At 32.7% G+C, this 16,729-nt stretch overlaps 1 protein-coding gene across 16 annotated transcripts in view; it reads right to left on the bottom strand.

Annotated features, from left to right (window-relative positions):
- LOC145259156 (MBT domain-containing protein 1-like) overlaps window positions 1-16,729 on the bottom strand; it is a 498,271-nt gene that overhangs the window by 16,763 nt on the left and 464,779 nt on the right. For all 16 annotated transcript variants that reach the window (XM_080116886.1, XM_080116877.1, XM_080116884.1 and 13 more), the window contains 5 exons: window positions 9,400-9,464; window positions 8,587-8,756; window positions 4,416-4,499; window positions 4,028-4,225; window positions 2,878-3,479 (listed from right to left, as the gene is read on the bottom strand). In XM_080116886.1, coding sequence (XP_079973012.1) covers window positions 2,878-3,479; window positions 4,028-4,225; window positions 4,416-4,499; window positions 8,587-8,756; window positions 9,400-9,464 — 1,119 coding nt within the window. The remainder of the gene's footprint in view (window positions 1-2,877; window positions 3,480-4,027; window positions 4,226-4,415; window positions 4,500-8,586; window positions 8,757-9,399; window positions 9,465-16,729) is intronic.

Genomic DNA, 16,729 nt, shown 5'->3' with positions numbered 1-16,729 from the left:
AATGTTTATTTGTAAATATTTTTTAGAACATAAAAGTAAATTTTTTCCAACTCTTAACATTTGTACAGGAGGCAAATTTTTGATCTAAATCAAAATGTATCCATAGTTTTACAGTATGTAAATTAGCATATTAAATGCTGAAACAATGCATAATATAAGCAATGTATTGAAAACTCATTTCTAGTTAACTCATAGCTGGAGAGTACAGACATGTGTGTGGCCAATGGCAAAAATTTGAAATTAAGATGAATTTCCCAAAATACAGATTGATTACATTTCCGGACTAGTCTAACCCTTTTAAGGCAGTTAACCAAAAGGTTTTGCCGTAGGAGATAAATTATGTGTGTTGTAAAAGATACTTATTTAGATGTTATGTTAGTTAAAAAAATAGTTATTGTATCACTAACTCTAGATCTTAGTGAAAAATATCCACCCTCAAGGTCGCAAAATACCATTACCTATCTAAGTCCAAATGGCACCCCCTCCCCCACAAAATACCATTACCTATCTAAGTCCAAATGCCCTCCCCCCAAAGAAAAAAGCGCAGAATTTATCTCCCATAGTAAAACAAAATGGTTAACTGCCCTAAAATGCTATAATGGCATGGAAATTTGGGATCATTTTATGTTAAATTCATATGCAAAACTAATCCTTCAATCTAAATTTCAAAGTAATTTTTTTTTATATTACTTGTATTGATTGGACTATTTTTTTTTCATCTTGAGTGTTATTAGTGCAACATTTCGGTCGGAATGTGCTTCGACCTTCATTGGTTGTTTGGAAAAGAAAGGAGAAACGTTACTGACTCTGTAGATATTTTTGTATTTCTATGAGTCAGTCTCTATTTTTTAGTCATTGTTTTGAATCTGTGAGAAAAAAAATTGGTTGAGATATCAAAACCCCACTTCCATGGGACAATGCCTGAATTTCAACTCACACCATGTAAAAAAAGGAATCATCTGGGGGTTTACAACACCATGCCAGAACAATATGTAGCGACAAGAACACATACCAGGAGGAGTTGGACCTAAGAATAACCCTCCATCAAAATGACTATCCAGAGAGCCCCGGAAAACCTCAAGCAAACACTAAAGGACAATATCCGAAAACTTGCCAGTGTGCACACCACACATAAAGGGCCTGTCCGACAGAAAGTCTCATGACAAAAAACTGCGTACATGAGATTTTCTGCAAATGTGGAAAACTATTCAAAGGTGAGATTGGTTGTCCCCTAAAGGTAAGACTAGAAGAACACCGTAAAGCCGTGACATGGGCAGAGGTAAAAAAAAAGTCATGACTAGCTGATCACATATGGAAAGAAAAAGGAACACATTTCCCTTTAAAGAACTAGGTCAAAATAATTGACAGGGATGCATATGCTTAAAAAAAAAAAAAAAAAAAAAAAAATTACTAAGCAGACCAAGCCAGGAATTTAGTAACATTTGGGAACCTCTAATTGTAGAAAAAGTAAATATTGTAGACCCTTAAAATTTTGGCAATTAGAATTGCCTTCCCTTTGTCAACCAATTTTTTTTCTTACAGATTTGAACAATGACCAAAAAATGGAGACTGATTCACAGAAATACGAAAATATCTACAGAGCTAGTAACTTTTCTCCTTTCTTTTCCAAACAACAACCGACATGTCTGATGAAAGTCTAAGGACAATCCGACAGAAATTTTGCACAAATAACACTCAGGATGAGAACAATAGTCTGATCAACACAAATAATATAAACAATCAGCCCTCATCTAAAAAAAACAAAACTTGAAATTAATTTTTTTCTTTGTTATTCAGGGTATTTACACTATCACCTAAAAAACAAGAAGGAGGATAAGCTACAATATCTTTTTTCATATGAGTATCGACTAATATGTTTTAACTTCATTTCATCAGAAAAAGACCTCAGGAATAGATGAGAGGGGGAGGTAGAGACAGGAAGTAATTATTTGATGAAACAACCTCCTCTCCACTCTTTCTCATGTCAAGTATGTCAAAATTAACATTTCCAGAGAGTGAAGTAAGATGAGACAGGAAGAGGAAAAATAAAAATAAAGAGAAATCAAGAGAAAGCATAAGAGAAAGAGATAACATCAAGACATTTCTTATTAAAAAAAGTGGATTTATGTGAAAATCTGGTATCTACATATTACGAAGATAGTGTGTGTATTATTTTCTGTGTCACGCTTACATCCGGGTCGTTTGCTATGGACTTCCATTTCTTGTAATAAATAATTTTACCAATAATTTTTCAGAAGTTTTGGTTTCGATTATAGCTGATGGCACTTAAGTCATTTAATTTTTTTTTGGTTTCAGTTTTGATTATAGCTTAATGGCACTCCAATAATCCATTTTTTAAAAATAATTTTATCAAGAATTCTTCATAAGTTTTGGTTTCAGTTATAGCTTAAGGAACTAAAAGTTTAGGATTCGGTTTTGATTCAAGCTGATGAACCTAATGATATACACGAAATCTGCAAGAATTAAAATATCATATTTAAGTGTATTTTACGACCTGGCTATGCCGGGCGTCCCTGATAGCTACTTTTGTAGTTTTAACAAAAAATCTACAATAATATCAGAGCATCTCCATTTATGCTGAACATCTACAGAATGCCAACATCAATATATTACATATGAATCAGTCCCCTGTGGAATTTCCACAGGTCCTGCTAATGGATTATTATATATAAAAAAATAAAACAGCTGTAAAAGAGTGGAGATCTCACATCCGCGAGAGTAACATAATAGATCCAGTTGTATTTCAAGTCAATGTACCTATTTAATAGTTTGCTTTGGAAACCCTTACAACACATATTTCTGGAGATTAAAAAAAGAGTAATATACCCCCCCCCCAAAAAAAAAAAATCAACTCACCTTTTTACTGAAGATGTCGCAGTGTGATTCACAAGCGTTGATACGTAAGAATTGGCAGACATCATTGACTGTCCACATCTCTGGAATGATTGTCTGTTGTTTAGTGGTCAATGACAAAGTATCCTTTTCTTGATCTTGCATAATGATGCAAGGAATGTGGGAACTGGCAGCAGCTGCTGCTGCAGCAGCTGTTGATGTTGTAATGGAAGTGCTGCTGGGAGTGATGACTGTTTGGAGCTGACCACCAAGGGCAAGATCAGGTGATTGGGATGCCAGTGTCAGGAGACCAGCCACTGTACTTGGTGCAGTAATGGCAACATTTTTGGAATTGGTGCTGGTGTCTTTGGCAGTTTGGAGAGCAGGACTGGGTTCTGATTTGATTGTTAAGAAACCAGTTAATCCTGTGTCAGTGCTACTAGCCCCATTTAGTACACCTGGGCATTTTGCACTGCTGGATGGGTTTACTTCAATTTTAGGCCCCATTATGTATGGAGATGGTGAAAGAGTCTCTGACAAAGGGGTTGGCGCATGTGGACTCAGTGGAGGAGGTGTGTCAGAGTGTAAGCTGCTCTCAGCTTCTTGGCCAATTTCATCAGATTTTACTAAAACAGAGGTTTAAAAACAAAATATCATACAAATTGATCAGTAGTTTCTTAATGGCTTATTGGTTTTGGTAGAATTTCATTACACCCTAAACTTACATTTACTTAAAGCTATGTTTTAGAAAAAAATAACATTAAAATTACTAATTTTAATTGTACACACAAATATTAGAAAAAATAAGTTGGCAAGGAGGAAGAGGGAATACTGATATAAATAAATTGGAAAATATGATAACTACATGTTACAATTTACAAAATAAATAAAAATGGTGAAATAATATTTTGCTTTTGGATTATTTGAGCCTTATTCCTTACAAAAAATTCAAAATTAATTAAAAAAGGAAATACTTCAAGCTATCTCTCTTTTTGATTTTTATCTTTTCTTTTTCTCTAATCAAATAATTATTACCAAAAATTCTCTAAACAAATAATTGTTGCCAAAAAATTACATTTTGTTGAGAATTTTATGACTATTTTCCAAACAGATTAGAATGAAAATATTCTCAAAATATAAGTTTAAATGGTTTGAATGCTTTAAAACAAATTACCAGATGTAGTTTTGAGGTCAGAAGCCTCCAAGGAAGAATCTGTATTGCTGTTGTCCAGTAATGGTGGTAAAGTAGCAGCCACTGCCTCAGGTGACATTTGTACATGAGGTGGACAAGTGGACAATAATGATTTACTACCACTATTTTTATTGGACCCATTGTGAATTGGGAGACGGGTGGATAATTTAGGCTTCCTTTCTGTAAACAAACAAATAAATGCAATATCTGAGAAAAAAACAAAAGAGTGAAAGGTGAAGAATAGGAGAATATAGACAGGAAAGAAAGACGAGGAAGGGAGATAGCTCATTAATATGAACACATTTGAATGTATATTACTTAAAAAGAATCTTGAGTTCTTTTGTCAAAGATTAAATGAAAAGACACTTACTTTTGCGAGGACCTTTGTAAACTTGTGCTTTACCTCTTCTTTTCCGATTAGCCATAGAGGAGGGCAGCATCACAGATGGAGATTCTGAAAGTTATAATAAAAAGAGATTATGACTTGTGCTCCAACTTTTAACAGTTCTCAACATATCAAATACCAGTGATTGTTTTTTCAAGTACAACAACCTTTATACATTTATCACTCAAATTCTGTTGTAAACATCAGTTTCTTGCAACACTAGAGATAGATTATTCAATATACATTTAATCAAATAAAAGATTGTACCGAAACTGATAAAAAAAATAAAAAAAATGAATGTTTGTCCATTTTACTATTTTGCCATTGAATTAAACAAGTTAGTAAATGACGTAGAAATTTAGTTTTAACAAAGAAAATTGATTTTTACTGATTTTATAATCACTCATTTACCAAGAATTACTAATATCTTCTAAAAAAATTGCAAATATTCTAATAAAAAAAATAAAACTTGTTTATACATAATATCTGACTGTATAGAAAGCTTTTAATTCAAGTAAGGAATATTAGGTCTGAGCAATTCAGAATTTGAAATCTCCAATAGCAAGGTTTATTCCCCTTTGCTTTTGACCAATATTAATCCATGAAAGGGATATGCTGCTTTAATATTGGCCCTTTTGATAGTAACTAATGAGAAAACTGTTTAATTTCAACATCATCTTTTTTTAAATGAAATGGACACAATATTTTTATTCAAGTTGATAGTGGAGGCAAAAAAAGAAGCAAGCATGAAAATTCTCTTTAATTAATCGGTATTCACCTCATTTTATCATTAGCTTGAAACACACATTCTTCTTACTAGATCTATAAAAAAAAAAATTGGATGCTAATAATTCCTGAAACTTTATGACACAAATTTTATTAATTTATTTTTTTGCTGCTAGTGCACTTACTGATTCACGCTATTTTTTAAATCGTATTTCCAAGTTTAATTAAAGTTTTATGATATGTGATATTCAATTGTAAGGTTAAAGTATAGAATAGGTACACCCTCCCCATGTTAAGAATAGCTTTTTAAATAACATTATTTCAGCACGGATCAATAAGTGCACTAGTACAATTTTTTTTATTTGATTTTGCTTATATAAACATTAAACAAAGGCCTGTTAGGATTAATGAAGGCTCAATTTTGGTTTAGTTTCTATTTTTGAGAGGGAGTTTTTGCCTTTTTTTTTTAGTTATTTTGATTGCAATGTGTGATAGCAGTCATGGAAACAAGCTGCAAGGGTGATGTGTGCGACGCTCAAATTCGAAACCCGACCGATAGGAAATGAAAACAGGGCCATGTGCTCAAATTTATCCGCGTCTTAATTTGCATATGTATAAATTTGAGCATATAAAAAGCCGGTATTTCTTTGGTTCGCGAGAAGATTTTTTGTTCACTCAGAGCCAATTTGTACGTGCGGTTACTTTGCATGTCAGTGGAAAAAAGAAGACAGATTGTTGTTTGGATGGTTAGCTCATGTGTCAGTGGGAGTAACAGAACTACAGATTTTTTTTGTGTATGAAATGGTATTCAGCAGGTTAAAACTTAAATTTCAATACTTCAAGCTATTCCGGCTGTTATCATTTCATTCACAGAAATAGTGGACATCCAGGAGTGCAACGCACCACTTATTTCGCCTGGAGATGGTTGGTTGTTTTTGTTTTACAGCATATCTACCCTTTTCAGGTTATTTAATGCTGAATCTAGTGATTTTGAAGAACAATTTTTTAATAGAGTATATATTGTTTTTTTTTAAGTCGGTTTCTATTTAACCCATAGTTGGGACCCTAACAGGTACTACCAGTCCGGGTCAGAGTGGACCTGGGAGCAATGGCAATTAAAGGGTGGCTCCACACTCCCCAAAGCCCACAAGCTGGGGCCTCACCATCGGATATAGTTTAAGGTCATATCAAGGACCTTCGCCTGGAGAATTTGCCCTATTACAACAAAAACAAAAGTCAGATTGGCAATACGAACATGCGTGGCATGCCAATCTATAGATCCAGCACTAGTTCACTGGGAGAAAGGAAAGCTGGAGGTGAGCAATGATTGGGAATGGACATTCCACTATGGTGCTTACCATTTCTTAACTATCATGGATTGTGGGCCATCGCAGTTTTCAGTATGGAGGCAATGAGCATGGCAAGACTCGGCAACTATAATTTGCCAACTGGAAGTGGTCTTTTTTGAATGTAACCTACTTCACAAACTACTGACAGATGATGACCCAGCTTTCAGCAGTAAAGAATTCAGGACGTTTGTAAATGAATGGCGCATGAATTTAAGATTTCGCTGTGCATATGCCCTGGCCAGGAACGGTATAGCAGAGTGATGCCATCGCACTATGAAACGAATCATGGCTGCTCCATACAGGTAGTCTACTGATACAATGTGACTCCAAAAGACTACGAATCATCTTTAACCTCACCAGCCAATGCCATATACTGGTACAAGATTTGGGTGAAAGGAATTGATGCTATGCTACCAGTAGTAAGCCCCAAGCATAGTCCATATTGCACCAAATTGGAGACTATGTGTGGGTGAAGGCACCAGAGAGTTGTTGTACAACGAGATTTGGCCAGGGTCGGATAACAGATGATCAGTCCACAGTCTGTCTCGGTCAATGGGATGCCCCAACACATGGAGGACCTGTGCCCTGATACCATGCACAGAAGATTCCCAACAGCACAGTATCTTCGGAGAGCAGGTCGGAAAGTCTGATACTTGATTACGAAACACTCAGAAGATGGTCATGAGGTAGGAGCAGAACACGCATGCGCCCCTGATGAAGCCCACAGTTCTAAGGAGGCCCCACAATTGCAAAGAAGCATCCGACAAAGATGACCACTCTTGGGATGCAGCCTATGTGATCATGAGATCAAAGAGGAATATGACAAGTCATGGAAATAAGCAGCCAATGGTGGCGCGTGCAACGCTAAAACTCAAAACCCGACCGATAGGAAACGAAAAGGCGACATATGCTCAAATTCGACTGTGTCTTAATTTGCATATGTTGAATTTGAGCATATAAAAAAAAACTATTTTTTTGATTGGCGAGAAGATTTTTTGCCTACTTGGAGTCATTTTGTACGTGCGGTTACTTCGCGTATCAGTGGAAAAAAGAATGACAAATTTTTGTTTGTACAAAAATTTGTGTCAGTGGGAGAAAAAGAATGATTGATTTTTTTTTTTTGTGCACAAAACTATTTGGCAGGTTAACACTAAAATTTCAACACTTCAATGTTTTTTTTTTATTTACTTTTTAAAGTTAAAACAATAAAAAACAAACCTTGGAATCTTTTCAATGACTATTTGTACTTCTCATCTTGATTTTTCTATTTATAATGTTTTGGATGATGTCATAGCTAACTTCTATGTTATGCTACAAGGCTGCAGAGTTCACAAAAGATGTACTTGAAAAAGGTTGGAGGTTTCATTGAGCAAAAGGTTGTGAATATAGGAACCAAGATGAGAATAGTTGTGATCCCAATAATCCAAATAAAACAGAAGACAAAAGAAACATTATTTTTTTAAAATTGCATTTAAGTTTTCAGTAAACAATGTATTTTCCTAAGTAAACAATGTAATAATTTTTTCTATGTTATTTATTTGAAATTTCAATGTAATGTTTACAGACTTTTTAAAAATTTAATTACACTTGTTAAGTTATAGGATTGAATATTTCTTAAAGAAATCCTCCTTTTCCTCAAGTTAACAATAACCCCAGGATGTCAGACCTATAGGTTGGAATTAAAATGTAGTATACAATTTATTGCTTTTTTAATTTAAACTATGCAGTATTTCACTTCCAAAATTTTTTGTTCTAAATAAATAATGTGTGGACGAATATATAGTTATGTCCACTACTGTTTTTTAAATGGCTGCCCTTTGCAATTAAATCCAACCTTATTTAATCAATTTCTGTAAGGAATTTTATTGTTCTGAAGAATATGGCGCCACTTTCCACAAATGGCAATGGCTATTTGGAATTTGAGTTTGTAGGATGCAACCTATTGATAGGCATAACAAGAAAAATTAAGCTTATTCACTAAATATGGAATTTTTTTATTCAAAATATCTTTCACAGATTTACATCTGAAAGTGCAATTCTCAAGCAAAATAGGCTGAAATTACTGTTGTATAGATAATTACCCTTGATTCTGGGTCCTTCAATTGGGTAAGAGACAATTTCACACCATCCAACGGGGTAGAGATCAGGAGATTCACAATCCACCCATTGATCATACTCATCCTCCCAACCATCAAAGTGAATTCGTAAAAGCCGACCAACAACTCTGGCTACTGTACCAACACAAATCAACCTGTTGAAAGCAAAAGCATTTAAAATAGCCTGTATTTAACAAAAAATGACATTGATATCATTTACATTACATTATTCGGATTACTATTCTCAACTTTGTTATTTAAACATTTTGACCAATATAATCTCCTCTTTCAACTCCAGAAATTTTTTTTTTAAACATCAAACTGAATCCTTTATTTAATCCAGAAAATAGTTTTCATTTAATTTGCATGTTTAAAAGATGTATCTGACTGAAGAAAATGAAATAATGATACATAGGTTTGATTCTAGGCTCCTACATATTTCGACATTGTGAATATTTATATTCAATCAAGATGAGAATAGTAGTTTAAATAATCTAAATTATCAATGCACATCTCAAGTTCTGGAATGGGATAAAATCTTCAATGTTCTAAATGATATTCAATCTATTTGATAAAACATTGACTAACATTACAAACCGATAACATCATTTTGTTAAAAAGACCTTTTTCAGTCGTTTCATTATGGACAAATTAAAAAATATAAGAATAAGATATGGTTACATGCACGGCATATAAAGATAATAGTCAGTCATAATATTAGTAGATATTCAATTTTATCCCCTTTACTTAATCTACAAAAAGATAAATATAGACATACTTTAAAAGAAAGCAAATTACCTGGGTTCCATCAAATCAACAGCTTCCAGTTTCATTCCAGATTTAAAATTGTGTTTTGGAATTTCCTGAAACAATATCCAAGGAAAAAATGTTTTTTGTAGTACATTTTACAACATTTAGAAAAAAGTTTATTTGAGAGAAAAATAATAGGTACTTCTGCATTTACGCCCCATGATTACCATGAAGCAGATGACGAGAATAACCAGAAACAGACGGCCAAGCCTTCCTTAATAGTTAAACCGCTATGAGTAAATGATAATGGTAAACAGACAAACTTGAAAATATCAGGTTGACAAAAAGTTCTTGCTGTTTTTAACTTTTAAATTTAGATGAACATATCTTGGCTCAAACAAAAATTTATTGATCGAAATAAGCACCATCAAAATCAACACACTTTTGCCAACCCAAAACAAGTGTATTTATGCCAGCAACGTAAAAATTTTGTGTTATGGTGGCGATCAAGTTGCTGAAAGCATTTTTGATATCGCTTGGGTTTTTTTTAAGCATTTCTAACTGAGAAAGTTGTCGAGATGCTTGAAAAAAATGGTAGTCGGTAAATGAGAGGTATGACGAATGAGGCTGAGTTTTGTAGCCTGATTCGTTCAACTTCTGTAGGGTTGATTTAGCAATGTGTGGTCAGGCATTATTGTGGAGGAGAATTAGATCTTTTCTGTTGACTAATGCTGGTGTGTTGTCGAATTTTATATGCATTTCAGCCATTTGTTGACAGTATTTCATCACCGCAATAGTTTCACCTGCATTCAAAAAACTGTAATGGAGGAGATCAGCTGCAGACCACCAAACAGGCAGCATAAGTTTCTTTTGGTGCAACTCTGGCTTCGGAAAGTGTCGTGGAGTTTTGTTAGTATCTAAACACTGAGCCGAGCATCGCCGATTGTTGTTAAGAACTCGTTTGTCATCGCAAATCACAACCCAGCCAAGAAACGGGTTGTTCTTGTTGCATAAAAAAGGTAGATAACATTTCATAATAGTGTTTCTTTTGGTTGTTGTTCAATTCATGATGCACCCGTTTATCAAGATTTTTTATTTTTCCAATCTCTCTCAAATCGTTGTATATGTTACGTCTAATTCAGAAGCAAGTTCTTGAACAGTTGTGTAGATTGGCTTCCACTAAGGCTCTTGATTGTTATCAACATCTGATAGCCGACCACTACGCTCATCATTTTCAAGACTCCTGTTGCTGCCACTAAATTTCTTAATCCACCATTGTGCTATGTATTTAGTAGTGGTTACTGGGACAAATGCTTAGTTGGTATTGCGAGCAGCATTTCACCTAGCTTGAACTGAAATAAGAAAATTGTGTGAATTTGCTATTTTTCCATCTTGTATTCAATATCCTAAAAAGACATTAAAACGATTGTAATCTAAACAATTAGATAGAGTGGTTTCTTTACCTCTTCTTACAATCATTAAGTCAGCCCTTTCGTATGCACACAAATATATTAATCTTATAATTATAGGTAGCCGAAGATAGGACCTCTGGCCATTACTGCACCTCCAACTGAAACCGTTGATTACGTTTCGCTGTTTTAAGATACACTTTTGACAACATTTTTTGCACCTTCTCTCTGTTGCCAGCAGCCGGTTTTCCTGTCAAAATGCAAGGATCGATTCCAGAGACTCACAAATAAATTTTAGCCAAGAATTGTTCCTTTTCCTTCCTTGTCACAAGATTAAAGACGTATTACTTGAAATGCAATGATACTCTGCCCTTTCTTTTTCTTGCAATTTTTCACCATGTGCTCGCTTGCGTCTCTTTTTACTCACTTGGTATAATCCAGCGGTTTTTGTTGTTCACCAGGCATTGCCGAGCGAGACTAACAGAAAAACTGGATTTAAACTGCAGAAGTACCCCAAATCCAAAACAATGTTAACTCTCTAAAGATGATAAAGGGATAAATCTATTACATCAAATCATTGGCAAGGTTTTCACCATCCAAGCAACAACTCATCAAGCCCTGGTATTTTACCCATGTTATTTTTTTTAATGGTGCTTTTTGTCTGGGATTGATGATCTTATTTTGAGGGAGACTATCAATGACCAGTTCATTTATTTCAGCTGGATTATCAAATAAATCCCTAAAATGTTCTATCCATGATGACCTCAGCATCATCAAAAAGGATAGAATCATCTTCAGATTTCAAGAGTATCATTGTTGGAGACTGTGGACCAAAAGCTTGTCCGATTTTGTTATACATAGTTTTCAAATCTTTGTGATTATATATAAGCTGTTTGGATTTCTGCTGACATTTTGGTACGCTACCTGTTCTTCCTTTGACATATCTCATATTGCAGTTTTAATTTCACTTTTTTTGAAAGATTTTTCTGCAATTTCTTTAGCTGGTCCATTTAAACACAGAAATTTTTTGTTAGCCTTGTTTTTCTCTTCCAAAAGATTATAAAATTTAAAGAGCTTCAGCTTGTTTGGTATATACTTGTGACGAACTGCTTCTAGATTCAGTCAAATGTGATATTATCAAATAAGGTCCTCAAAATATTTCTTTACTTTGAATCATTGGTTTTTGATGTTTTTTTTCTAATACACATCTTAAGTTTTGTATGAAAAAGTTTGTGACTAGTGTCACAATCTGCACTTCTTATAACTTTTACTGTACACATATCTGAAGATCGTGCTTTATGACAATCTAAAATAGTCCTGTGTTTTGATCTGGGATGTACTCATGTCACCTTACGAATTAATTTTTGTTGGCAAAAAGTATTAAACGCTGTAAGTTTGTATTCAGTGCTTAACTGAAATAGAATACCATTATCATTTGCCTTAAAAAGGCTGTATTTTCCTAAAACATCCATCCCAGGTGTTTGATCACTTCTAATCCATACAATCTCCAAATAAAAAAAATCTTATCCAACCTTTTTCAAAAGTTATTTCTTTATTTAAAGTAAAGATCATTTTATGAGCTGGATTACTCTCTGGATGCCAATCTATTAAGATGATAGGGATCAGTGTCCCTGCCAAGACAATTGTCTACCAAGTCTGGTTTAGTAGTAACAACAGTAACATACACCGTCACTTTCCAAGTTAGTAATGCTAATCAAACAAAATAGTGAAAATCAACCAATCTACTCATGTTATAATAACTTCTTTTTGTTAATATTTTTCTTTCAAAATCACTGTTCCCAAATGAACAATGTGCCACATTGGAATGTACATTCATCAATCTCTATTAATCTTATGAAATATATTTCAATAAATACCATTTTTGTCTACATACTCCGGTAAAAAGCAATTACAAATGTTACATTTGCCAGTTCTTGCCCGAAACGAGAAAACTCGTTAGGAAACGAAAAAGGATCAGAATTCAACTATGTAGACAGAAATTGTCTATATTAATGAAATATGCTTAAAGAAATGAATGCTGCCGATATATATATATAACACCTACATATACATATATACATGGTGTTGAATAAATGGAAATGGCATTAACCCTATGCGGGTTTAACCGACTTCTTCCAAAGGAGGAAGCTCCATGGGAGTATAAAATTCACAAGTGGTCCCCAGTTGCATGTATATCCCCGTAAGAGGAGATGACAATGTTAGGTTTTTGCAAGGAGGTGTCGACATTCTGATATACAGCACCTGGAATTCCCAAATCGGTCACCCGTCTGGTACTGACCAGACTGAACGTTGCTTAATAAAGTATTAACAAATACTGGCCCAATGAGTCATAGGTTGTCGAGTTATTATTATTATTGACTATGTTTACTTTGCCAACAAAAGTGTAATGGGGAAATTTATGAATAAAAGACGTCATTTTTCTTTTTCCTTTTAATAAAACATTTTTTAAAAGATATTAAAATATCTTTAAGTCACAAAAATGGAATATTTAAGTTTAAAAACCTGAGGAGAAAAAAAAAAAAGAGAACCTTTTTCTTTTCAACGCACAATAAAATGCTTTGGATAATCACAGATTTCAAGGTAGTTCAAGGTAGCCATATTTTAAAAACCAAAGCATTTAAAGTCCTCAAAATACAACTGTTTTGTTTGGAAATGAATTAATAAATACGAATGTACATTATATATTTTAAGAGTTTGAAGCAAATAAAGTGATGAAAATGTGAATGTCATAAAATAGCGTTTTCAATAAAGTTTTGTAAAAACCTTCTCCTCCTAATTTGTAAAGGCTCGTACCATGCCATGAAATTTAGGAACCAATCAGAAGAGTTGTTAATTTTAATAGTTTCAGATGTCCAAAATATTTCTAACCATTTCTTTTTTTGTCATGTTAAAAATAAGACTTAAATATGACAAGTATCAAACATTTTGATAAAAAGTTTCTTCAGACACTCACTAGTAAGTAAATCAATCTTTTTACTATTTTAAATTAGGAAACTAAAAAGGATCAGAATTCAACTATGTAGACAGAAATTGTCTATATTAATGAAATATGCTTAAAGAAATGAATGCTGCCGATATAACACCTACATATACATGGTGTTGAATAAATGGAAAAGTATATTTGTGTGTTGTGTAAGACCATAGTAATCGATAACAATTTAAAAGGACCTACCCCCAAAAAAAACAAGGTTTCTATTTATTGAGTTTGGAAAAAATGAAAGTATTAGCAGGAGTAGTATTAGTGCTAGCACTGTTGTAAAAAAACGCATATTCTTTAATTTTTTATTGAAGAACGAATTAAGAAAAAAAAAAAAAAAAAAAAAATGAATGACTATAAAAATGTTCTTACATGTTTAATTAGAGCAATTTCGTTATTGAAATAACATTAGTTTAGAGCTATTTGGTTTTCAGAATATAACAACAATCCCAACCAATCCGGCATTACAATTTCTCACATTTTCGGTCAAATTTAAAAAAAAAAAAAAATTATATGGTTGAAAAGACAAGAAAACAAGTGAAGCATGCATAGTCCCCCATGAGTGCACAGTGAACGAGGCTTAAAAAAAAAAAATAAGTAGCAAAATCTATATCAACATTCTTGAAATTTTGTAAGCAGTTAGAAAACACATCAAACTACAATTAGGAAGCTTTTTTATTTTGTTGTTATTTTTTACTTATCTGACTTATTAAGCGAGATACAAACCAACAAATTGAAGGAATTTTCTTCAAAATTTTGTAATTTGAAATTGTAAAACTGCTTTTTATTAAATTAAAACTAAATATAACATTTGCAGAGTTATTTACTTGTTGAACACACACACTATATATATATAAACCTTTGCGTAAGGTATTTATTTGAAATAGAAACAGCATTTTGCAGTTAAGACAAAAACAGTAAAAAAAAAAAAAAAAAAAATGCAACTAATGTTATTAAAGGCAAAGTAAATTACTCTACATATCTTGGTAAGTTTTTGGGGTTGTATTACAATCCATAGAAGTGTGAAAATTCTGTCATAAATATATAACAAATAAATGTTATCAAAGGCAAGATAAGTTACTTTTCTACCTAACTGGATAATTTTTTAGTGTTTTTATTTAATGTAAAATGTTTATTTGGTTCGAAAAATAAGAAATATTGAGTGCTACCAAAGAACAAGTCTCAAAGATTTCAAAATAAGAAATAAAACAAAATGGTGATAAATTTTCACTGTGACATTTAGCAAGTGGATACATACCACCATTTTGTTTTATTTTCTTATATTGAAGTGATTATCGAGACATTCAAAATGTAAAGAAAAATTGTGGCCATATTTTCTTAATCTCGGGTAGCGCTCAATATTACTTTTATCTTGTTTTTGATTAACATGTTATATATTTGTTTTTGACAACTTTTTTTGTACCTCTGGATTGTAATACAGATCCAAAACAGGTTTGTTTTACAGTCCACAGAGATTCAGAAAAACAAATATATAACAAATAAATGTCACGAAAGGCAAGATTAAGTTACTCTACTGAGCTAGAAATTATTTTAGTATTTTTACTCACTTTAAAACGTTTATTCTGTTCAAAAAAGCAGTGTTGAGTGTTACCCGAAAACAAGAAAAATGGCAGTGATTTAATACCTAAATATTTGAAGTCTCAAAAATGACTTTAAATTAAAAATAAAACAAAATACTGTTAGCAACCAATCCAACAAATGTTACCATGATATTTTTTTAGGTAGGTTGCTAACAGTATTTTGTTTTGCTATTCATTTTTAAGTAATTATCAAGACTTGCCATTTTTCTTATTCTCAGGAAACATTCAACACTATTTGTGAGATTTAGTATTAGCTAAGTAGAAAAGTGACTTATCTTGCCTTTGGTAACATTTGTTATATATTTGTTTATATATTTTGTTTTTTGAATCTCTGTGGATTGTAAAACAAACCTGTTTTTGCCATAACATTTTCAAAATCCATTAATTATGAACCACTAACAGTAAATAGGAGTGAAAAAAAAGAAGCTCTCTTAACCTTATCTCTAACCCCATGAGTGGCAAACCTCCTCCTAAAACATTCTTTAATCCTAACAATAACACTAAGTTCGAGTTGCAAGTCCACCAGCCAACAAAAGTCTAAGTCACATACAACCGTCTAAAAAAACAAAACAAAAAAAAAAAAACAGATCCTTTCTTCAAGAAAAATGCACGATTCCCATAAAAATAAATTGGTTAACTGTCTTAAAATGCTAAAATAGCCTGGAAATGGTGAATTATTTTACATTAAATTTATGTGAAACTAACCCACCACTCTAAAATTCTAAAATTGTTTTTGTTTCTATCAAGTCTTCAGGATGTTCACACATAATTTCCCTTAGACCTACAATTAATCCAAAGTCTTGCATAAAAACCCTCTTAAAACCACACAATCGTCTTAAAAAAACAAACAAAAAAAACAAAAACATACAGGATTTATTTCCCATAGAAAAAAAACAAAACTGGTTACTGCCCTAAAACGACCTGAAATGGGGAATTATTTTACATGAAATCCAAAATAATTTTTATTTATCTTTCGGTAAAGTTTTTCAGGGCATTTCACACATAATTGCCTAAAAAGGTAGAATCACATTTTGGAGGGGTGGTCAGAAGAATGGAGGGTTCAACAGAAGGTGTTAATTTACAATAATACTAAAGAAATATTGCAATATATTCATTTTTAAACAGTCCTATGTTTAGATTTAAGTTTTTTGTACATAAAACACATTACAATTTAACTTTGAGTTCTCCAACTTCTTTTCTGTTTATGGATACATGGTATTTTTAAGGAATTGCAGCATATTTATGCACATTTACTGCAGATTATTTGGAAACCAAAGATTTTCAGTAGCATATTCCGACTCTTGTACAAAAATACACTTATATGGCAAATTTCATTGCTTAATTTTGTATTTTAATAAAAATATAGCATT

The sequence above is a fragment of the Euprymna scolopes genome, chromosome 34, assembly GCF_053919585.1.
Source record: "Euprymna scolopes isolate OS-2025 chromosome 34, ASM5391958v1, whole genome shotgun sequence".
Lineage (NCBI taxonomy): Eukaryota > Metazoa > Mollusca > Cephalopoda > Sepiida > Sepiolidae > Euprymna > Euprymna scolopes.
Note: the sequence above shows the minus strand (reverse complement) of the source record. Positions and strands in the feature narration are given on the sequence as shown.